The sequence below is a fragment of the Hirundo rustica genome, chromosome 15, assembly GCF_015227805.2.
Source record: "Hirundo rustica isolate bHirRus1 chromosome 15, bHirRus1.pri.v3, whole genome shotgun sequence".
Classification (NCBI taxonomy): Eukaryota; Metazoa; Chordata; class Aves; order Passeriformes; family Hirundinidae; genus Hirundo; species Hirundo rustica.
In genome coordinates this window covers 10,886,308-10,909,576 of record NC_053464.1, presented here as the reverse complement: position 1 = coordinate 10,909,576, position 23,269 = coordinate 10,886,308, and the positions used below count along the sequence as shown (strand labels likewise).

Below are 23,269 nucleotides of genomic sequence, written 5' to 3'. Positions count from 1 at the left end.
CATGGAACAAGCAGCTCTGTTGCCTCCTCCCAGGGGAAACTGTGAAATCAGCAGCCAAAGAAGCCGAAGATCAGATGTGGTTTTAATTCCCGGTTTATAATGCCTTACTTAGGATGACAGAAGCGAGGTCCATGCTTGCTGGGTTTTTTGAGCTGTGGATCTGATTGTTCTCCTTGCAGGAGGGATTTTTCTTCTCTGAGAGCAAAGGGTAAAACTGAACAAGTACTTTTGGGTACTTCCTGTAATCCACATTTCAGAGACCAAACCTCCCATCATTAACTAAGCTCTGTAACAGCTTTCTGAGGTGGGGAAGTAGCAATATCCCTCTTCTTTAAAATGGGGAACTTGAGCCAAATGCTGGTAGAAGTCAGATAGAAAGATGGTGGCTACAACAGATGTTCTTGATATAAAATCCTCTCCCTTGCTTCCTCTGCAGGCCAGGGGAGGCTGGGCTACCCTGGAGCATCCAGCGGGTGCTGCCAGTTTTATGTGCCTGCCTTTCTGCTGGCACAAGGCCAGGCACAACCTTCCTTTCTGTCAGCCAGCCTGGTGACTCTGTTTTCCTTGGCCGCAGGGTTTTAGCTGTGGGGATGAAGTGGGCGTGGAAGCAGCAGTTCCTCAGTTCACCTTGGAAGGCACGTAACGGGTCAGAAATACCCGTCTGGGCCGTGTGGTGGTCTCACGTGCCCTTGGCTGGCTGACTTTGACACAACAGCTTGGTGAGGCTTTTGCATGTGTCACGGGCTGCAGAAGCAAGTGAGTGGCTTTGCTCCTTGGCAGGTGGCAGGAGTGATGGAGGAAGTGATGCAGCAGCGGTGTTAGCAATGTTAGTGGTGTTTCTTCAGCAGATCTTCCCCAAGCAGAGCTTTCTTCACTCCTGGCTGTGTGCTGGTGACCACTGGGATGATGGCAGGTGGTTGCATTCCTTGTTCTGTGCTTGGGAGAGGAAACAAGCACGTTGGTGGCACAATGCTGTGTGGTCCAACACCAGCAGTCAGCAGGTGTTGTAGGGTTTGATTCAGCTTCAATCTAAACAGAACAGCCCTCACAGAATCACAGAATGGTTTGGGTTGGAAAGGACTTTAAAGATCATCCCATTTCACCCTGGCATGGCCAGGAACACCTTCCACTATTCCAGCTTGCTCCCAGCCACATCCAGCCTGGCCTTGGACACTTCCATGGGGCAGCCACAGCTGCTCTGGACACCCTGTGCCAGGGCTGAGCACCCCCGAGGGTCTGAATGTGACCAGGTGCCTCTAAATATGAAGCTGTTGCTAAGATAGTGCAGCAATGAGACAGGGAAGAGAGGGTTTAATTTCTGTCTCCAATGCCCTCCGGTGTGAGATCTGTTGGCTGCTCAGCCTCCTGCAGTTTGGTTTCTCAGCACCTTCCCTGGCTGTTCTCACAAGCCTTTAGCTCAGGGCTCTGAGGACACATCTTGCTGACACACAGTTTGCCCAGGGAACCTGTGTGGGTTCATGTTGGGTTCAAGTGCTGTTCACAGGGGTTTGCACTGATGGGTGTTGACAGGGGTTCAGGTTTGGGCAGAGCAGAGGAGCAGCTCCTGTGGATGCAGCCCCAAAGGGAAGAACGAAGAAAAAAAGAAGAAGCAAGCAAAAATCTGTACCAAAGTGCACTGAAATCCACAGCTGGCTTTGTCAAAGCATCCAGGAGCTCTTCTGCTGAAGTGATTGGCCTGGGAAGAGCCAACATGTGAGCACAGAATGGGATAGCACTTGGTTGTGTTGGGTTTTCGTAATTCTTCCTTGAAGTGGAGTTTGGATCCTGTGTTTTGACACAAGAAGTTGGAAAGAGAACATCAAAATGATGAAATGTCCACTGTAAGAGGGCAGGGAAAACTGGGTTTCCAGGCTGACTTTGACCCTGGCTCACAGCCTTGTCCTGGGCAGCTCAGCAAACCTCTCTGGGCTTCCCTCTCCTCATATACAGCCGTGATGGTGCCCATCTGCTGGGGGCAAGTGTTAGCTGGACTTGACACACTGGAGATCATCTTTGGGGAGATGCAGTAATTTTATTCTTCATCCCTTAAGTGCTAAGAATAATCACCAAAAACCAATGTTGTGGAGGGGGAGCAAGTGTGATCAGGCAGCCTGCAGCATCCTTCACTGGCCCAGTGTTTGTGATGGACGAGTGAATGGAGGAGACCCACGGGCAGGAGCTGCTCCAAGGTGTGGCCGCCACCAGCTGAGCTCTGTGTGCTCTGCTGAGGCACACAGAGCCCAGGTGGGGATTCCTGAAGCACAAGCTGTTGGAAAAGAGTGAGGGCAGAGTGAGAAAGGCAGATCTGAAGGAGAAGGCCGGTTTCATTCATGTCCTCAGCAGAACAGCCACACACTCGGTTTGCTTAGTTCTCAAGTCTTAGTTCTTTTCTTTACCCCAACTCTCTTTTTAAATACAGCACTTAATCCCTGGCTCTCAGTCATTCCTTTCTGCTGCAGGGTACCGAGAAGGATTTCTGTGGAAGAGAGGACGCGACAATGGGCAATTCTTAAGCCGAAAATTCGTTCTATCAGAGAGGGAAGGTGCCCTGAAGTACTTCAACAAAAACGATGTGAGTACCTGGGGTTGCTGTGTGCCGATGGGATCGCAGATGTGAGAGCATCCTGGAGCACGTAATTCTCAGGACAGCAGTTTATTTACTCAATTTCCATAAGCACTGAGTCCCCAGCTGCTCCAGGACAAGGGCACCAGGCTCAGCTCACCCTCCCTTCGGTGGGGTTTGCTCTTGCTCCTGCACCACAGCCATGGGGAGATGCCCCACAGGCCTGTTCACACATTCCTCCTCTGTTGCCCTTTAAAGCCCTCAGGGCTTTTCTCAAACCACCAGCAGAGGAGTTTTTCTCAGCTCTGGCTCTGCATCATCCAACTAACGAGGGTTTCATGTTGATGGCTGCCTTGTGATGAGGATGTCAGCACCTTGCTGGGGTCTGAATCCTCCTGTGCATGAACTGCTTTCTGGTTTGAAAGCCGCTTCTCAGGGGTTTGCTCACTCAGCTGTGTTTTCCAGGCAAAAGAACCCAAAGCAATTATGAAGATCGAACACCTCAACGCCACTTTCCAGCCTGCAAAAATCGGGAACCCGCACGGGCTGCAGATCACCTACCTGAAGGACAACAGCACAAGGAACATCTTTGTCTACCACGAAGATGGCAAGGTGAGGCTGTGGAGGTGACGAGAAGGTTTGGGCTGTGGTCCTGGGGGCTGGTGCTGCTCGGAGCCAGCCCGTGGCACACCAGGCTCTAACGGAGCTGGAAGCACTTGGAGGGTGGAAGGATGCACAGCCAGCTTTGAGGGTGTTTGTCGTGTTCTTCCAAGCACAAAGGGTGGCAAACTGTGTTCTAAGTAAGCAGATGGAAATGGAAGGAATTGGAAATGTCTTGCAACCCAGAGTAGAAGGTTTTTCAAGGTACCCAGAGGAGACAGGGTGGATGGAGCGTTGGAAGATGAGGGGGCTCAGTGCCTTGTAGAAGGGGAGCAAACTGGAGTGTAGGAGAAGCAGGGAGCTGTTGTGGTTCTGCCTGTCTCATACTTCATAAAAATGCAGATGTTCCTTTTTGTATTGAAATAAATCTCCTTGCTCGGGTGTCTCTGAAGGGAGGTGTGAAGGAGAGGACCCATGGGTCTGGGGTGGTCGTCTGTGGGTCCCAGGGAGCTGCTCCCAAACTTCCCCTCCGTGCCAAGTGCTTGTCAGCAGGTGCTCCTTTAGCACAGCACAGCGTCGCTCACTCGAGCTGCCCTCGGGTTCCTCCCTGCTGCAGTTGAACCCAGAATAATCAGCAGCAGCTCTTCCGTGGGAAAGCTGCAATCCCGCTGCTGTGTCTGTGGTTTGCTTGGCCAAGCTGTGAGGGATGCAGCCAGGGCTGTGCTGCCTTTGGGGTTCAGGTTTCAGCTGCTGAGGTTTCTGCTGGGGGCTGCAGCAAGGAGTGGCCCCGCCGGTCCCACGCAGGGGCAGGATGTGCTCTGATGAAATCCGACCGTGACCCCGCGGGATTTCTTTCAACTTCCCTGAATTTAGTCTGTCTCTTTGGCTGCACGAGGGCTGCAAGATGAACCCCCTGGAGTGAACTCCTGCCCTTTGGGGCTGGAGGCTCCCTGGGACTCGCCCGTGGTCTCCTGCTGCCCTTTGCTCCCTCTGGCACTCCCCAGCAGCCCCAGTGTGTCCTCCTGGACCCCAGAGGTGCTGCCTCTCCCTGATCTGAGGTGGTGGAGCCTCATGTAGGCTCCTTCTCACATTTCATAGAATCACAGAATGGTTTGGGTTGGAAAGGACCTTAAAGCTCATCTCCCTGTTTGGGCAGGGACACCTTCTCCTATCCCAGGGTGCTCCAAACTCTGTCCAACCTGGCCTTGGACACTCTCAGGGATGGAGCAGCCACAGCTTCCCTGGGCAAACCTGTGCCAGGGCCTCACCAGCCCTACAGGAAAGAATTTGGTCAAACCTCATTTGTGGCAGCGGATTGTCAATAGTCCAGAAAGCAATTTACTGCTGGAAGTCAGTGAGGGTTTCAGCTTCTGCTTTTCTGCAGGGTGAAACCCTACCTGACATCACGATCACAGAGAAGACCCACAGGTAAATAGATAAATTAAAAACTATGTATATAACCGCCCAATTGGTGGCTGTATAAGTTATCAGCATTTTAATGTTACAGCTTATTTTTCATTAGCTCCAGCCTGGTTTGGTTATCATTAACTTCAGGAGCGAATTCTTCTCGCTGATCCTTTGTGATGCTCTCTGAGGTGTCCTTAGCTGCTATGGGTAGGAAAGCAAGTGCTAAGTGAGTAAAACCTCAGACAAGCAGGTCAGAGTTCTCCAAAACATCGTTTGTCTGTGTCCTGTTATGTTTTGGGGTTTTTTCCTTTCAACTTGAAGTAGTGTAACAAACCAAAGCAAAGGTCTTTTTTTAATTTTTGGGGGTGGCTATTTACCAGATTAGACCATATTTGAGATACCCTCAATTCAACTCCTTGAAACCGAGACTTCAAAATTTCACACGAGCCTTTCTTCCTTACCCAGACAATTTGTAAAGCATAAAGAAGTTTAAGTCTTAGGGAAGGCCAACTTCTCCTTTGATATGGTCTTTCCTGCGCTACAGTGACCTCACCTGAACGGGTTGGCAGTGTTTGCTTTAGGGCTGAGCCTGGCTCATGGAACATGTCCCTGACCTGATGTGTGGAGCTTCACAAGCATTCATGGCAGCAGAGCAGCTCAGCATCCCTCTCCCTGCTCTCAGCATCCCAGGCAGGACAGATCTTCATCCCCCTCCCAACGTGCCTTCCCTGCTCCCACAGTCCCAGACCACGAGGCAGTGCTCGAGTGGAGCACTCCCTGCGTGGAACACTTAAAATTAATGTGGCATTCCCCAGCAAAACCTCCAGAGAAATGCAGCACAAGCTGTTGGGTGGTGCCAGAGATAAATGAATGCATGAGTTTAAAAACAAAGAAATTATAGGACAATTGTTTTGTAGGAGGGAAAAAAAAATGGAGGGAGATTTTTGCCAAGGAAAGGGAGAAGTGCCAGAGCTTTTTGGACTCCAGTATGGCTGTGGCTGTCCCTAAAGGACTCACAGACACAGCTGATAGACTGGCATGCAAAGATAAAGAGATGTTTAGCTGCTCTTTTAGCAAAGCATTGCAGAATGTTGCTGGAATTTGGGTGGGATGCAGGTGCTGCTCAGGTGTCCTGCTGGAGGGGACAGTGGTGGAAGGGCAGGTTGCACCAACCCAGCTGTGTTTATAGGGTCAGCTCAATATTTCAAGTGCTCTTTTGGGGCTGGTTTTGCCACTTCAGAGATGTTTAAATCCTCCCCTCTGCAGAAAGCCCCTCGGTGCTCACCGGAAACTGCAGAGCTCTGTACCCCAGAACAGCAGCTGAATGTTCCCCATCCTTCACCTTTTTGCTGTATTCTGTGGGGTTTTTTTAGGATTGCTGCTACATTGTGCTCTGTCACTGGTGCCAGAGCGACGGCAGAGACGAAGCACAGCGGGCTCAGGTTATTCTGTGTGCAGGCTGCATTCCTCACTCTGCTTTTCTTCCTCATTATTAGGAAATAGTGGATTGGTTCAATGCCATCCGGGCAGCACGTTTCCATTACTTACAAGTGGCATTCCCTGGAGCCAGTGACGCTGATGTGAGTGTTCCTGCAGCATCGGTTGGGTGGAGGGTTTGATTTTTTTTTTTTTCCCCCTCTCGCTCATTTTTAGCATCCTGTTAACGAGCTGGAAGGCTTGGGGAGTGCTCCATCCTCCGGAGCGTTCTGCAATTGCTGCAATGGTTGTGGAGGGATGCTGAGCCCACGGGCAGCACCTGCTCCCAGCATCCAGCCTTGCACACACGGGGGAAGGGGGAACTCCAGCACCGCCACGCCCGCGGGAGCCCTGAGCATCAAAGGGTGCTGCTGTAATAGCAACAGCCAAACCAAAGGCTGGAAGGCAGCGAAGGTGAGGGCAGAAGGATGTCAGTGCCCTGCCTGAGTTCTTCCCTGCAGGTCACTGCAGCCTGGCTTATTAATGCCCGTGTTTTCCGGGCGCTGGAGCTGCTAATTGTGTTACCCCGGGCTAATGCAATTCCTGAGGCTGCTCTGATGTGCTGTCAGCCGGGGCCGTGTGCTGCCCTTGGGGTGTAACGTCACTGTGGTGGTGCTCCTTGATTGCTCCCTGCCACCTCCTTGGCTGTAGATTTTGAAATCTAAATTGCATTTCCTGCCTTCTTCCAGTTATCTGGGGGGGGTCCAGCCGTGGTTCTGCAGGGGGGCTCTGTCCCTGCACCCTGAGGAGTTTGGGAGGTTCTCCTGGAGGCTGCTGGCTGTGCTGGGAGCTGCCCCAAGGTGTTTCATGGTCGTACCCTCCTCTTCTGAGGAGCAGGGCTGCAGCTCTCAGGCAGAGCCGTGGGGTGGGCTCGGGGCTGGGGGCCAGCTCGGTGTGGGTTTTCCTTGCAGGGACCCCCAGCCCTGCCCAGGGACCCCCAGTCCCCTCCATCTGACACTGCTCTTTTCTGTCCTCTTCGGTTGCTCCAGCTGGTGCCAAAGCTTTCTAGAAACTACCTGAAGGAGGGATACATGGAGAAAACAGGGCCAAAGGTAGGATATGAAGCGTTTTTCAGTCCCTCCAAACATGACTCTTGCTCTGTATGGCCCCAAGAAGGGATTGCTGGTGGAACAAACCAACCCTTGCCAAAGAGGCAAAGCTGTAACTCTGTGAATGTGTTTATTGCACTTTCCTCACCTGGGAGCAAACATTCAAAAAATCCAAATCTACATCACAAACCCAGTGCTCCTTCCTGGTGCTGCTGGCCCAGACCCTGGCTGTGGTGGCTCGTGATGGCCCCAGCAGTTCCCAGCTCCCCCAGCCCTGCAGGCTCCTCCAGGTGCTTTGAGGCTCCTGGGTCATGCGTGCTTGGAGAGAGGCTGTGCTGTGTCAGGGTGTGAGCTGGCATTTTTTGACTCCTCAGCAAACAGAGGGCTTCAAGAAGCGATGGTTCACCATGGATGACCGACGGCTCATGTATTTCAAAGATCCCCTGGTAAGATGAAGGTACCTGGGCTGCCTGTCGGGAATTATCTGCAATACTACTACTAATAATCAGAGTAATTGCAGTAATAATTACAGTAATGATCTGCAGTGAAGTTCAGGCTGGTGGGAGGAGGGCACAACACTGTCACTGCTTGGTGGCTCTGCCTGCTGTCCAGTGTGCAGTAACTCTGTGCATAAACACCAAAAACACTTTAAAAGCCCTGGCCACCAGATATTCTGCATCTGGATCTTGGCTTCCTGGGGTTGGTGCTGTATTGTGGGTGTCCCTGGGTGAGGAGCAGGGCCGTGGGTGCTGCTGTTGGGGTTTGGCTGATGGGCTTGTGGCTGCTGCAGGACAAGCAGGGCAGAGCTCCCTTCTCACTCCCCCCTGCCTGACTGCTCTGCTGTCTCCTAGGACGCCTTTGCTAGAGGGGAGGTTTTTATTGGGAGCAAGGAGAACAGCTACAAGGTGCTGGAAGGGCTCCCGCCATCCACGCAGGGGAACCACTGGCAGCACGGGATAACCATCGTCACCCCGGATCGGAAATTCCTCTTCGCCTGCGAGACGGAGGACGACCAGCTGGAGTGGATCACCACCTTTCAGAAGGTTATAAGCCGGCCGATGCTGCCTCAGGAGTACGCAGGTGCCTTTCCTGGGGGGCTGGGTGTCAGCCCCGGCCCCGCTGGGGGCTGTGGGCTGCAGGGGGGTTGGGATGCAGGACATCGCTCCCTCCTGCTCTGTGCGCTGCCCAGGGGGATGCAAAGGCTGGTTGAGCAGAGAAGGCTCACCCTGGGAGGAGGAGGAGGGTATCCTTCTCTCTTCATTGCCTCTGCTGGGATGTCTGTGCTGCTGTAAGGATCAGTCATAGGGTTAAAGGGGTAATTGAAGCCCAGGAACATCAGCAAGGACCGCTCTCAGGGTGGGCTTGTGCCAGGCTGTCACCGCCTGCCGGTGCTTGTGCTGCTTTAACTTTATTTTCTCTGGTTTTTTTATCTTTCAGTGGAAGCCCATTTCAAACATAAACCTTAGCTGGGACTGGCTGGGCAGACCTGAGGAGTGAGCTTCTGTTTACAACACAACGTGGTTTTATTTGAAATGTTAAAAATAATTAATAATAACAGTAATAATAATAATAACAATAATAATACTTCCCTTTCCCCTCATCATTCACTCGATCATGTCGGAAGGGCGGCAGCAGAACGTCGGAGAAGATCCTGATCCAACTTGAAATTCAGCTCTGTGGCTGCTCTGTGGGAGGGGACAGGAGCTCCTGCCACCCCATCTCCCCACACCCGCTGGAAGGGGCGTCCCACCCGGCTTCACCAGGACGGCAGAGACTGTTGGTGGCACATCCCAGGGACAGACGGGACCTTTCCCCACGCTCAGGTCCCTGGGTGCTGGAGCTGAGCGTCCCCACGCTTCCAGATGGCTGCCAGCCCTTTCCAGGGGGTGCTGCAAGTCCCCAAGGGGTGAGATCCCTGTGGGATGGGAAAGAGCCTGGAAACACACGAAATGGTGCAGTGCAAAACAGCTGAGCCAACCACGGTGCCGGGGTGAACGAGAAGAGAATTATCCCGCTGGGGACTGGGGGTGATGCTGTACCTGGAGAGGCTCAAAATAGGATTTAGAAACAGAAGAAATGGGCATCATCAGCCTCGTTACTTTAACGAGGGGCAGGGAGAAGGGGGCTGCAAGGGAGCCACCAAGCCGTGAGGTGATGCTGGGGGAGCAGAGCTTTGGGGGCCAGGCCTGTGTTGGGCTCCCTGGGTCACCCCTGTTCCATGGTCTGGGGGCTTTGCCCCATTTGGGGAGCCCGGTATGGAGCTGGGGTGTTGAGCTTTATCTGCAGTTTTGCTGACGGGCACCATAAAGCCTGTCCCAGCTCACTCCCAGCAGGCACATCCCTTCTCCAGAGTTTGTGGTTGCACTTTTCCCTCTAGTAAGTAAATTTATTATTTTTTTCGTTGGTCTTTCTTTTCTTGCCAAAAAAAGAAAAAAAAAAAAGAAAGGAAAAAAAAAAATGCTGCTTGAAGTGACGTTTCAGCGCGGTGTTGAGCACTGTAATTCCTGCAGTCAGGGCGGGTGAGCTGGGACCTGCACACCAGGTGCTGGATTTCTGGTTTTTTACCCAAAAAATGAGATTTCAGGCGTGCCCTGAAGGCCCAGCCCCAGCCACGGACCTGTCCGACGCATTTCTTAGGTTGGTTGTGTATCTGAGAGCATCTCATCGGCTGTGTGCATTCGTTCTGTCACTGGTAAGACAACTGTGGTACTAAATGTCATTCGAACCAATAAATTATTATTATGTCAGAGCCGTGGCCGTGTGGTGCTGGGGCAGGGGAGGGAGGTGGGGTTAAGGAGCAGCAAATGGAAACAAGGAGGTGCTGGCAGAGCTCCGGGGCTGTGGGACACCCTCGAAATGATCTGCCCCACCCTGGCACATAGACAATGTGTATTATTTTATAAATTATTTGTGTATATGTGTGTGTTATAATGCATATTCTGTGTATTTTCTCTATAATCCCTCTTTATGTGTGCACACACACAAATGATAGCTGGTTCTTGGGAATAGAGAAATAAGCTTTATGAAGGGGTTGTTTGCTATTCACAACTATAAACTGCATAGGGGATAGAGTGTTATACATAAAACACTGTGTGTGTGTATGAAGTGTTCATATGCACACATCCATGTATAGATATAGCACTCAGATATATTCAATTTACATATAAGCTAAATGTGTTTCACACATCTGTGTATGCATAGAGACATTTTTATACTTTGTTTTCTAAAATATGTGATTATATATTATATACACATAGTTTATAAACATATATATTTAAGGTGAATATATTGCATATAAACATATCTGCATGCACATGTGTGTGCATAATTATAATTATATATTTAACTTATCTTTTTAAGTGTATGTTACCCACACACTGTCACTCACACTTACCAACCCAGGCACGGCAGAAGCAGGAAGAAGACAGGCTGGGCTCCTTGTTTGCATTTATAGGTAGCTGTAAAAAATGTTTTGTGTGCATGCATAATTAAGAAAAATATAGTATTATATGTCATACAGGTATATAGTCATTATCTATACAAAAGGCTGTTTGTATGTGTGTATATACACATATTTGAAATTCCTGGGTATATATTTTATACACACACACACACACGCATATGTTTTGCATATACTGTTGTAATTATTGAATATAATTTTTTTATATCCACCAGTGGGTGCCCCAGCCCTGGAGCACTGCCCTCGTGTCAGGGCTGGGGTTTGGGATCAAGGCACACGCAGGGCTCACAGTGGGAGGCTGCAGAGCTGAAGCAAACCACCTCACATTGGGTCATTTACACAGGACACAGGAGGGGGCACGTGCTGAACACCTGTGGACACCTTATGCTGCCTGAGAGGCACGTTCCTGGCAGCCCAAAGCAATGAAATTATGTCAATCACAAATCACAGATCATTTATTAAATGTCTACAGCACCATCCTGGAGAGGGAGCTCTTCCCTTTGCTGCTGCACAGCAAAGCAATCTTCATCTGCTCCGGATATTCCAATACCCCAAGAGAATTATACCTTTATTGCACAGAGGTGAAGCTGCTGGACGACCCACAGTGAAATGCAGAGTGAAAAAAATATCAGGGAACGTAAAGCTCTGCTTGAGAAACTCTTAGAAAGCAGCAGTATCGCACATCCTGGTATAAAGTGTTTATTTGAGACTTCACAATTAACACAAAGTCTTCCTGTCAATGCCTTTTTTTTTTTTTTTTTCCATACAGTCAATAAATTTGTATTAATCCCTCCCCCATGCATGATTGCTGTTTATTAATCTAAGCCTTTTTATTTTCATCATGAAAAAATAAAGCGTTTCCCCACCCTTTCACCTGTTCCCTGTACCAGACTGTGCTGCATTACAGAGGAGATGGAGAATGGCTATGCCTACTGCTGGGGGTGAAGTTACTCCATTATTTATTGATTTATTCTTTTTTTTTTTTAACAGAAAGTGTTAACTGAATCAATCACCCAAGAAAAATAAATATATCATAAAGAACCAGAAGCTCTGCAGTATCCCTTTTCTTGCCATCCAGCCCAGTTCAAACACAAACTCTGCCCACGGCAAACCGCTCCGCTCACAGCAACGCCGCCGCCTGCACGTACAGCTGGGAACTTACACTGGCAAAACCTCTTCCAAAGTAGAGCCACAAGCCACAGGAGCTATTTTAGATGCCAAATTTTTACACCTAGGCAAGAGACCTCCACCCGGAAGCCAATTATCTGCGTTCCATTGACGGGCTTTTACTCAAGAGCTATTCAACCTTGTGCTTTTCAGGAAGTATCGGCTAAACACGCGTGGGCTCGGCCAGAGCCTGGCCTTGGGGAGAGGGGCAGGCAGTATGAAAGGGTGTGCACGTTACTCATGGCAGTGGAAGCAAGTTCTTGTATCAATGTCTCTGGGATGTGCATCTCAAATTATGCTGCTTGGCTCGTCTCGCAGTACTTTTGGCACCAGCCTCGTAAATCAATTATTCAACTGCTCCCCCTGCCTTTCGACACCTTCCTTGGAAGAGGGCAGAGAGCAGGGAGGCTTTCTCAGAACAGAGATGGGATTGGGTAGGCCGTGAAGGACAAGCCCCATGTTTATGCTTTATTGAAAGACTGTGCAAAAGGGAATACTGCATCAGAAACCGCAGACTATGTTTAATCAGTCCCCAGCCGCTGGATCGGAAACCCACTAACAACCGCTCCGATTGGTTCGTTTGGCTACTTTTTGTTGGTTTCTCTCCTTTTTTTTTTTTTTTTTTACATAAATAATATAGACTGACAGTATAAACATTTCAGCAACCATTTCTAAAAGACCAGAGGAGCCCTTTTAGGAGCCAAGAAACAACTGCAGGATTCAAATTCCAAAAGTGTCTTTGGAGTCATCGAATCATCAGATTTACACGGCACCCAATGACAACAACATTCAGTCGAGCTCGATAGGACTGCTGTCTTCCTGTCCATCTTCTGTGTCATCATCTTCCCCAGTTCCCATCAGACTGTTCAAAAGATTTCCTAGAATAAAATACAGCACAGTCAAAATCATTAGTTTTACATTCCCATCTCAAAAACTTTTAACTGATCTTCCATCCTGCCACAGTAGAGAGTTCTGTAACAAAAAACCCCCAAGAGTTTTGAAGCAGAAGAGTCTCACCAAGACATTAGTAATCCCACACTGGTTTCCATTAAAAATAGTGATTTGGGAAGCTGCATACTCTTTGCTGTACACTGATACTGTTCCTTCTCTAAGAATACACTGGAAAAACCCAAAGTCACATATTTATGTGCTACACTTACACCCTCAGAGGGAAAAAAAAAACCCCAACCAAAAGAGGAAAAAGACACCTCCAGCAGTTAAACTCTCAAAAAGTAGCCACAGTCTGCATCGTGCTGTAAAAAAGTTGTCTGAAACTCAGAGGCATCAATTTAAAGGTGCCTGAATTGCTGAAAAGCAAATTACTGATGGTAAAAACACGATGTTCATGTTTTTTATCAGACTTTGGGTATCAGTGAATTGACAGTTGCAGGTAAAGCTTCAAGTCACTTTACAAAGAAGCTTAGTTCTCAGGGAAAATATTAATTTTATACAAGAGCCAGGAAATGAGGGCTGAATTTCTCCATTCTATTTCAGTCCTTGAAGAAGGGCAGTATTAATTTCAGAACTTCCTATTTGGACATACTCATGTTGTATCAGCACTGATTAGATCTCTACCAAAGCCCCATATTTGGTTTAAGAAAAATCAGACACTGAACTCTGAGGAAATTAAACTTTAACACCAGTAAGATGCTTCTTTACATTAGGAAGCTGTACCATAATGTCAGAAATTAACCATAAGAGTCTTTTTAGTGATGAAAAGTCTCAGTGATGAAAAGTCCACAAACTCCCCCAAACTACTTTCACATGCAACCCATTCACCTTGTATTCTACAGCAGGGGCTGTTCCTACAGGCTATGAAAAGAATTATAAATTCCTTACAACAGGTTATCTGTTTCCAGCACAGGTGTTTTATTCAGGTCACTGATCAAAGCCTGGAGGGACCTACAAGCAGAGCTTACCTAGCAATCCCCCGTAGGACGAGGTCTGCTTGGGCGGAACTCCGAAGAAAAGCTGTCCTATTCTATCTAGGTACTGCAGGGACACAAGGTGAAACAAAAAGTCCATTATTTCATTTACAGGTGGAAATACTATGGGCAGAAGTCACCCATGTAAGGTAAATCACCAGCTCTTATCTACAAGGCTGGAGACAATCAGCCATGATTTCACTAATTCAGTGAGTTAGATCCTGTTAATGAGTAACTCACCTCGTTATACATGGGGTCTCTTTTCAGCGAAGGTTGATACTGTTCACACAATACTGTAAATACTGTTAGTTTTCCTCTAGAAAGGAAACAAGCAAAAATGTAATCTCAGTTAACAACTGAAAAAGAAACCAAGAACGACATGACAGAAATGAGACTGTACCCATCGACTGCCAACAACAGAAACCAGATGAAGTTTAGCAGTGGTTGCACAAAGGGCGGACCCTTCTCTATCGAAGGATGTTTCTGTGTGTATGTCGTAAAAACAACTGATGCGCTGGTCTTATTTTTTAAGCAGAGAAATCTGAAAAAGGAAAGAGAACGGAGCAAGTTAAATACAAAGGGCAGAGAAATGGTTTCACCACAGAAAAAGGGAAGCCAGAATCTACTTCACTTGTGCACAGAGGTCACCTCAGGCTTGAACTGATGGCAAAACACAACTGGTAGAGATGGACACCTTTGGGGATGGTTTGGCCATCAGCTGAGGAAGGGGAAAATCACTACTAGAACACGCTATGGAATAGGCAGGTTGGGAGGGAAAACAGACATTAAATATTAATAGAGTGAGTTTAACCAGCATCTAAGCAGATTTAACAGGATGGTTACTAAAAAAGAGCATCAATTTTCAAAATGTGGAAATTCACATTTTGTAATTCACATTAACATGAAATTGCATCTACTGGTCCAGGATTTACTATGCCAAGGTAAAAACTGAATTAAAGACCCATTCACCCCAAAACACTTCTCCTTTTAGCATGTATCTGTCAGTATTTGTTGACTCTGTCATTCTATTCTACCTCAACATAATGTGACATCAAGACCACTCACTAACAGCTTGACACACATGCCTAGAAGTCTCATAAAAAAGCTCTGTTTCGAGCTCCCAAGCCATTTGTCCCCAACAGATCAATCCCCCAAAACAGATCAAACCCTTGTTCAGGTCCAGCTATTTCAACTGGCAATCTCTGCAAGTCCCATTGGCCTAACAGGCCTTTATCTGGGACAAATGCTGTCAGCAAGCACTAGGAAGGCTGCCACAAGCCATCTCACTTTTGAAGGCAGGCTGGCCTCTAATTCTGCACCCTCACACATGCAAGGGCTTGGGGCTGTTCTGCCTCACTGCTAGCAAGGAACTGCAATTATTTTCATTAGAGAATAAACTACCATGTATGAGCATTTAACACAGTATTTGACATATAGGTCAGTAAAAGATGCACTAGAAGTGGTGTATAAACACTGAAAAAAATCTTTTAACTTCTCCACAGAATTTCTCCCCATATAACTGAGTCCTGCACATATTGGATTTCCATAAAGGATTTGCTATTGCTCAGAATCACAGAAATCTATAGCAACCAGCTATGGAAAGCAGGACAAATCTGACATGACAGCTCACTGCTGCCAAAAGAGAGAGAAACTTGCTCTCACCTCCTCCCTCTTCCCCAACACCTACTCTCCCTCTGACTCCCTGCCACACAGTCCTGTCTCCACCTCCTCCTCAGACTCCTCCGTGAGCTGCTTTCCCTGCCTGAAGAAAGCCATCAGCTGATTAAACACAGTAAAATTGGCTTTGTCAACCTTCATTCTACATGAGCTCTGCAAAAGCACACAATAGCTTGCATTCCCACCTCCTACAAAATAAATGCCTAAAACAAGAGCCAGCAGTAACTCTGTCAAGGCAAGAGCCATCAAGCTGCTGCTCAAGGAGCAGGTTGACCATGACAAGTTTCCTCTTAGGACCCGAGTGAGAGCAAGTTCTGTGCTAAATACAGGGCCAGTATTTGTAAGAACACATAGATAAGCCCTAACTAGACATAAAGTGGTGTTAATAAAGCTAAGAATTGTGCTTTCAGGGTTAAACAGATTACACTCATTCTTCAGGCAATTAACATAACTCCAGGTTTTGACCTTAATACACTATTTTACTTTTTTCCTCCCCAGTCTGACGAATTTATCACATCGGTTTTCAGACGTTTTCCTGCTGTTGCTCTGGCCAGTTTCACAGTTTCTTTCGCAAAGGCTGCGTGGTTAAATTACATCGGTCCCACACATAATGTCATCTCAGCAAAAAGCTTCAAAAGAAGTTTAACACCTACTGTAGTACTGCCTGAGCTACAAACATGTCCACCTCACTGCGGTATCCGCGGGACGAGGAGTATTCCACCAGCATATTTGCACAGCCCTCGCCATCTGTCGAGTGCAAGAAGTGATACCGAGATTCACTATAGTTTTGCTCTAGAAAAAAGAAAAAAGGCTTTTTAAGAAATCAGTTTGGCGTACCTGAACGTAAAAATAAATTTATTAGGCTTGTAACTTCATTAGCTGGTAAAAGAACAAGAGTTAAAGGTGTGGTATATAAACAAGATAGCTTGTAAAAAGTTTGTAAGTTACAGACAATTTATAAAGGGAGATAATACTAAATTTTACCCACAGTATGTTTGAACAACTGCTGTTAAATAGAGTTCACTCAATTACAGCTACTGCTGGCTTGAACTTCGGTCATATCATTTTATCCAAGTGAATGCTGACACTTGATGTGCTATCACCAGTGCTTAGGACAGGAATCAAGCAATTCCATATTAGACCATGAACACCAAGAAGTCAAACAGCCCCTTCAGCATCCTTCTTTCATTTCCTATTTTTATCTTAGCCCACTCTTCCTACCAAAACTAAAATCACTTCCATATGCTGAACAGAACAGCAATTATACAGGAAAAATGGTGTAAGAAATGGCATTAATTTGTGAGAACCTGAAGCAAAGGATTGTGCAAAATCACTGCAATGACAAAACTGGATGGCTGCTAATCTTTTGAATTTGAAAGCTTTGTTTTAAAAATCTGAGCCTTTTGTGATGAAACTCAAGCTACAGACTAAGAAAATGTAGGCATTTTGCTCTTCAAGAGAACAGTGAGCAGGAGGCTACAAAATGGGGATTTTTACTTTCAGAATGCAACTGTTTCTTATCCTAATTGTAGCAGCCTCTAACTCGAATGCTGTAAGAAAAAATCGTCCCTTTTCTGGCTGGCAGCAGCCATCAGGCTAACATAAATCCCAGGAGAGCAGCTAGGGAATTGCCTATGGCACACAGAGGGGCTGCAGCATTGACCATTATTGGGTCAGGGTTGTTACATGAAACCACTGTCATCACTTGGCAGCTACTGAAAAATGTAAAATAAACAATCATCTTGCACAGTTATCCATGAGAAACCACAGAAAAAATGGCATGTATTCAACTGTTCTCAATCACCTTTGTTACGTTTTGAGTACAAGACTGTAAATACTGGCCAACATCCACAAGTAAAATAATTATTTAGAGCATTTTGTATTTCTCTTATATCCCATCACAAATGATAAATGGCTCACAAATCAAAGGCAATAACATTCATTTTGAAACAACCCTGCTGGCCAGCTTGTCAGAAAGTACTTAATTACAGTCCAAAGACTGTTTTGGATGCCAGGTGATGTATTTCAATCTTTGTCATGTTTATCCAGGATTTAAAAACAAAAAAACTTGCCAACAGAACATCTTGGCTCCCCGGTAATTTTCCTCCTAATGACACAATCAAACTACCTCAATGTCTAAAGAATCAACTTGCCCTTTACAGACAGCCTTAGAGCAGTTGTATTTTGGATTTTGCACTAATACAGAGCTAAAGACCCATTTTTTTTCCTTGTAACATTAAGAAGACATTAATGCAAAAATCAAACAATAGCAGAACTCAAATCAGTCATTTCCATCTCAGCTTCCTTACATTATTCCCAAAGCAGATCTCTTGTAACGCCTTGCTTTCAACATTTGCAAAGGAAAACGCAGGAAAGCCAGTTGATTTTTCTTACCTTTCCACAGGGTAATAGCTAGCAACTGGTGTAGTTTTGGATGTCCAAGTTTTTCTGATCCCCCACTGGACCATTTTAGTGCTCTGGATACGAAAGCCACTCTTTCGGGAGAATTCGGATCCATTAAACTAAACAATTTAGCCAAGTTTTCTAGAAGCAATAAGATTGAAAAATATTTAGCATTAAGGAAAATAAGATGATATGCTGCTCCTAATGCATCTCTAAGATCCATCTTTGGGACAGGCAGCAGTGTTAGTTCCAAGCATGCCCACAAAGTCATCAGGAACCCATAACTGTCTAACCAAGTTTCCCCCATCCCATTCCTATGGAGAAGGTAACCTTTAGCCACGTTGGGAATGCATCCTCCAAAAAGGATTGCAGCTTTCTAGACTATTAGCAAGTCACTGTGAAGGGAAAGCACAACTAAATGCCACCAAACCAAGAGCAGAGGTCACCTTACCTAAAAGGTCTTCTGCTACTTTTGCATCCGACTTCTCCAAAGACTCCAAAACCAGCATGGACAGATCAGCAGCACTGTTTTGCTACAAAACAGACACATACTGGCAGTGATGAATGTATCAGGGCATAAAAAGAAACATCAGCCACAATTTTGGCAGTGGCAGGTTTAATGCTTTTAGCAACATCTACAGCTAGGGCACAGTATCAAGCCTCAGCCTTGCTGATAAAAAAATTATAGTAATTTGATGGCATCAAAGAGAAGCCTCCAGGAAAGCAGAACACAGGCATTGTTTGGATGCTCACAAACACTACTGCTGCATGTTCCAGCTTGGCATAATCCTTCTTTGTGAAGAAAGGCTCAACAAAGAGATAAAACAAAAGATTACAAAGCAATTACCCCAAACATTTACCACTGAGAACTCACCATTCATCTCTCAAAATCTTGGCAGTAACAACCCCCTGCCCCCAAGCCACACACACAAAACCAGCGACTTACCTGGTTATGACTGAAGAACAGTAAAGCCCCTGAATACATTAGTTCTCTTGCTTCTGCATGTTTTCCTTGTGACATATACCTGAAAAAAATACCAAAGCTATGATAAAAATTACCACTAAGTTAGTTGTGTATGTTTAAAGTTACTTACATCTAAAGGATTTAAAACGATTGCTAAAATTTAGAACAATGGCAACAAGGGATTTATTTTTAAATCAGGTTAGTTTCAATAATGATGTAGCTTGAACTGCAAATTGCAATTAGTTTTCTGCTCCAGACCTGATGGAATAAAACAAAAAATATAAGAATGAAAATGGAGAAAGCTACAAATATGTTTGGGGCTGGAACAAGAAAAGGGAATGAACCCAATATTTCAACTGAGCAAAAGATGCCAGTGTACTGAGCCTCCACCAAAGCCATCCCAGTGAAACAATTTTTGGAATACCTCCTGGAGAGCTCACTGACCTTTCCACTGGTCTAAGTCTCTCTGACCACTACAACTCTGCCAGGGGACATCGGCCTGTCCTAGCCCTCTGCTGAAAGGAGCTCATCTCTCACAGGTTTGAGAGTAAAATAAGCACAGCCAGCAAGATTCACCATGCAACACTTCAAAAGAAACAAAATAAAATGCTTCAAAACGTGCCTTCCACCTTTCTCACTTAAGAGTTAAGGGAGAAATAAGGAATTAAAGAATTTGCTCCTAGTGGTTACCTCAGGACCTTTTACCACAGAGCTGTGATTGCAGCCTCCTGCACATCATCACTGTCAGTAACTACAGCTCTAGCTTATAAACACAGCATTTCCCATAAAAGCAGTTTAGGTGTGGCAGAGTTTCCAAATTCCACTTCTCTTAACTGCTGCTCAAAAAGTCGGTGTTCTCAGTAGTTGATTTGCTGGTATCAGCAGAGGTAAGAGTCAGCTCTACCTCTCTGCTTTAGCACCTGCAGTTTGGTTTGTCCTCTGTGGCACACCTGGCTGCGCTGTGCCCGTGTCACCCCTTTCTGCTCCTGGGGCTCAGGGCAGCACCTCTGCTCCCGAAGCCCTTGGCCCCCCAGGCTGTTCCAAAGCACAAGAGTGCCCCGGGGTCACAGGGGTTGGTGTTCTGGGGTGAAGCAGTCAGGGGTGGTGGGACAGCAGGACAGCGTGGCCATGGGCGCTCACACCAACCAGAGGGACAACCAGAGCATCCCAAACCTCTTGTGCTGTGCCCCAGATTCCTGCCACACGTGTCCCCACTGGGGACAGGCCCTACTGTACCATCACACAGACAACCAACAAGGGAGAAGGCACTCCTCCCACCCTGACCATCAACTCTGAGAAACCCCAAGGCCTTTTAACCAAAACAGAACTGAAATAATGGAAGGCACAACGGTAGTGTTTTGGAATAATCCTCAACAACTTGGATTTGCAATCACCATGGTAAATGTGAGTCAAATGACTCTGTAGTTCCAATGTTTTTATAGTCAGGCTCTCATCCAGGTTTGCTTCTAGGAGCTGGACTCAGCATGGATCCACTTCCACAAATTCTACTTCCAGTAGATTCACAATGCTATATGGAAGCTCCTAATCTGAGAAGTACTACAGAAGATACTAAAAGATGATGAAAATAATTTTACGATATAAAATACATTTCAAAGAGCTGAAGTTTTTCACAGAACTTTTATCAGAAAAGTTGTTTAATAAAAACAAATATTGATGACATTGCTCTAAATGGTACTTAAAACAAGAGAAATCCTGGAACACATTATTTATACCAGAAAAATAACCTACAAGTATCAGAAGAATAGAAATGGCTGTAACAAGGATATTACACTTTGAAGAGTGACTCAGTTACCAAATCATGAAGAGAAGAGTTCAGCCCAGCCAGCCTGGGGAGTAACAAACACCACCAGCTCAGGTGTGTCCAAGGGAGCTCAGGGTTAGGCAGGAACAGAAGTTTTCCACCTGCTCCGTGGATCACAGAGGGATAAGAAGTCTGCAGGAGGCAGGCTTATGATAATCTTTCCTCCTCCACTTCTTCCCCTCCTCCACCCTAAAATACATCTCAGTGCATGAAACTGAGTCAGGATTTCAAGTTTACCCCCTGACAGATGAGACTAATGTCTTACAGGCCTGTGTGCTTAAAAGGAATAAGCACTGGCTATCCCAACAGCATTAATGTGTCTGAAAAAAATGCTGATTTTTATCACATTTTATAGTGGAATGACAAGACTACCCAGCCATGCAAATGTCACCTTTTCATTTAACTGAACACATCCTTTCCCTTGTATTTAAAATAGAAAAGGCAGGATCTTTGATTCCAAATTAATTCAGGGAGGCTCGAGTATGTGAGTTAATACATCCAGGAGACTGGAGGAGAAGTGACCTCCTGAGCCAAGACTTCTCACACCACTGCAGACACCACATCACATAATCCCTACTATAAAATAGGCCAGGCTTTGTCTTAAATTTAGATTTATTCTCAAATACAATTTAAGTCTTAAGGCCTGGACAGTGCCTCGCTGATCCCATCAGAGGGGTTATGGAAGAACAAACTGATTTAATGTGATGGTGCTAGTACACAGGGCAGGGCAGGGCAGGCTGGCTGATGGGAGCACAAGCAGGATTATGCACCAAGGACTTTATTCCCTACTTTATTCCATGACTGCTATCTTTCTGTGCTTACTCATAGGCCTGTTCTCATCCTAACACAGATGAGGCCTGAGGACAGGAGACACAAGACACAGGACAGGGAGGGTGGTGTCCAGTTTTGGACCTCTCACTTCAAGAAAGACCCTGAGAGGCTGGAACATGTCCAGAGAAAGGCAATGGGGCTGGTGAAGGGTCCAGAGCACAAGTGTGATGAGGAGCAGCTGAGGGAGCTGGGGGGACTCAGCTCGGACAAAAGGAGGATCGGGGGGACCCTTCTGCCTACAACATCTGAAAGGAGGTTGGAGCCAGGTGCTCTTGCCCCAGGCAGCCAGTGACAGGATGACAGGAAACGGCTTTTATGGGAGGTTCAGGTCCAACATTGAGAGAAATTTCTTCACAGAAGGGGTGGTGAAGCATTGGCACTGGGCCCAGTGGCCCAGGGAGGTGATGGAGTCACATTCTCTAAAAGGGTTCAAGAAACAGCCAGATAAGGCACTCACTGCTACTGTCCAGCTGACAGGTGATGAAAGCCAAAAGTTGGACCTGATGACACTAGAGGTCATTTCCAACCTAATTGATTCTGTGAAGCCAAATTTCCATCCTGTCCTCTCCCAGCAGAACCACAAGTAAACAAAGTTGGGACCAACTGAGATAGCCCCTAGAACAAACACCTTCTTCTGTGCTCCTGCAAGCAAGGGTCTACATGTTAAAACCTGATGAGAGAAAGGGTGACCCCTGCAAGTTGGAGTGGATGTGAGAAATAAAGCCTAAAAATGCTTTGAGGTAAAAACAATTTCCTTAAGACAGAAGAGGCAATAGTAACATTCCTGAATAAATGCCCAGGCCTGCTCTACTTAGTCACCGTCACGTACACAAATACTACACCAAGTGGAATTTATTCCAAAAAGCTCCTCCGCGCAGCCACGCTGAGAGACCGCGGCCCAGGATGACCGTGCCGTGCAACAAAGTAGCCCCAAGTCCCGGCCGAGCAACAATCAACCTTCAAACCCTGAAACCGTCACCGCGGAGCCACCTGACACTTATACTGAGCTGGCACCGGCTGTTCAGGGCTCAGCTCCAGGACGGCCACGGGACACCGGGCGAGCCCCGACCCGAGCGCCAGGGGATGCCCGGAGAGACAACCCGAGCCCATCCCGCTGCCCGGGGGGCCTCGCCCGGAACGTGGGGCCACCGAGCAGCGTTGGGGGCCGGGGAGCCGAAACTCCGCTCTGCCCGTGACCTCTGGGCAGCGTGACGCAACACACCTCCCCCCCACCGCGTCACCGGACAGTGCCCGTCCGCCGGGGCACGGACCGGGCCAGGGTCGGGGTTGGGCTCCAACGGTCGGCGAGCAGCGGCTCCCGAGCCGCGCCGAGCCGTTGACTGAGCCGGCAAGGCCCAGGGAGGTGACGCGGCCGGACCGGGCCGAGCCGAACTTGGGGCCGCCGCTCCCCGGCCCGGCCCGGGCCCCGCTGAGGCCGGCGCCGAGCCCGCCCCACCCCGCCCCCCCGCAGACCAATCAGGGAGCGGGACGCGGAGATGGACGGGCACAGTGACCAATGGGGAGCGGCCGTGGGCGCGGCGGGCGGCAGCCGGGGAGAGTGCGTGGGAAGGCTCTGGAAGGCCGGGCGGGGGAGGGGCGGCGCGGCGGGCCCGGCGCGGCCGTACCTGAAGAAGAGCGTCCGGTACATCTGGTGCGCCTCGTAGTAGTCGCCCTTCTCGACGCTGGCGCGCAGCTTGCCCTCCACGCGCTGCACGCCGCCGCGGTTCCTGCCGCCGCCGCCTTTCGCGGCTTCCTGCTCCGCCGCCATGATCGCCGCCGCCATCAGCGCGGAGGACGGGGAGGGGAGGCGGGGGCCGGGCACATGCGCACGGAGCCGCGGCGCCCCGCTGCCCGGCTTCCGCCCGCTCGGACGGCGGCCCGCGAGGCTCAGCCCGCGCGGCTGCGCCCGGCGCCCCGAGCGGTAA

The 23,269-nt window shown here is 47.9% G+C and overlaps 2 protein-coding genes across 6 annotated transcripts in view; one reads left to right on the top strand and one right to left on the bottom strand.

The window, feature by feature from the left end:
- ADAP1 (ArfGAP with dual PH domains 1) overlaps positions 1–9,842 on the top strand; it is a 46,577-nt gene extending 36,735 nt beyond the window's left edge. For all 3 annotated transcript variants that reach the window (XM_040078790.2, XM_040078791.2, XM_040078792.2), the window contains exons 5-11: positions 2,460–2,572; positions 3,029–3,175; positions 6,067–6,150; positions 7,036–7,098; positions 7,470–7,541; positions 7,947–8,175; positions 8,533–9,842. In XM_040078790.2, the coding sequence (XP_039934724.1) occupies positions 2,460–2,572; positions 3,029–3,175; positions 6,067–6,150; positions 7,036–7,098; positions 7,470–7,541; positions 7,947–8,175; positions 8,533–8,561 (737 nt within the window). In that variant the 3' untranslated portion in view covers positions 8,562–9,842. The remainder of the gene's footprint in view (positions 1–2,459; positions 2,573–3,028; positions 3,176–6,066; positions 6,151–7,035; positions 7,099–7,469; positions 7,542–7,946; positions 8,176–8,532) is intronic.
- Positions 9,843–11,238: 1,396 nt separating this feature from the next.
- On the bottom strand, positions 11,239–23,184 carry GET4 (guided entry of tail-anchored proteins factor 4). Of its 3 annotated transcripts, none has more exons than XM_040078795.1 (9): positions 22,970–23,184; positions 18,674–18,752; positions 18,179–18,260; positions 17,719–17,868; positions 15,978–16,116; positions 14,048–14,188; positions 13,888–13,963; positions 13,642–13,714; positions 11,239–12,600 (listed from the first exon to the last, which is right to left on the bottom strand). In XM_040078795.1, exons 1-9 carry the CDS (start codon positions 23,125–23,127, stop codon positions 12,512–12,514), a joined length of 987 nt encoding a protein of 328 aa, XP_039934729.1. In that variant the 5' UTR covers positions 23,128–23,184; the 3' UTR covers positions 11,239–12,511. The 3 variants fall into 3 exon arrangements, with proteins under 3 accessions (XP_039934729.1, XP_039934731.1, XP_039934730.1); XM_040078797.2 differs by lacking the exon at positions 22,970–23,184 and adding an exon at positions 22,616–22,656; XM_040078796.1 differs by lacking the exon at positions 22,970–23,184 and adding an exon at positions 22,346–22,529.
- Positions 23,185–23,269: the final 85 nt, after the last annotated feature.

Bases quoted from the DNA above. Each gene is read 5' to 3' on its own strand.
- GET4 (XM_040078795.1), bottom strand. From the start codon at position 23,127: ATGGCGGCGGCGATCATGGCGGCGGAGCAGGAAGCCGCGAAAGGCGGC. The intron at 13,964-14,047 runs GTACAGTCTCAT...TTTCCTTTCTAG, and splicing joins CTGTTGTTGGCAGTCGATGG to AGGAAAACTAACAGTATTTA. The intron at 12,601-13,641 runs GTAAGCTCTGCT...ATTTTATTCTAG, and splicing joins GTCCTACGGGGGATTGCTAG to GAAATCTTTTGAACAGTCTG.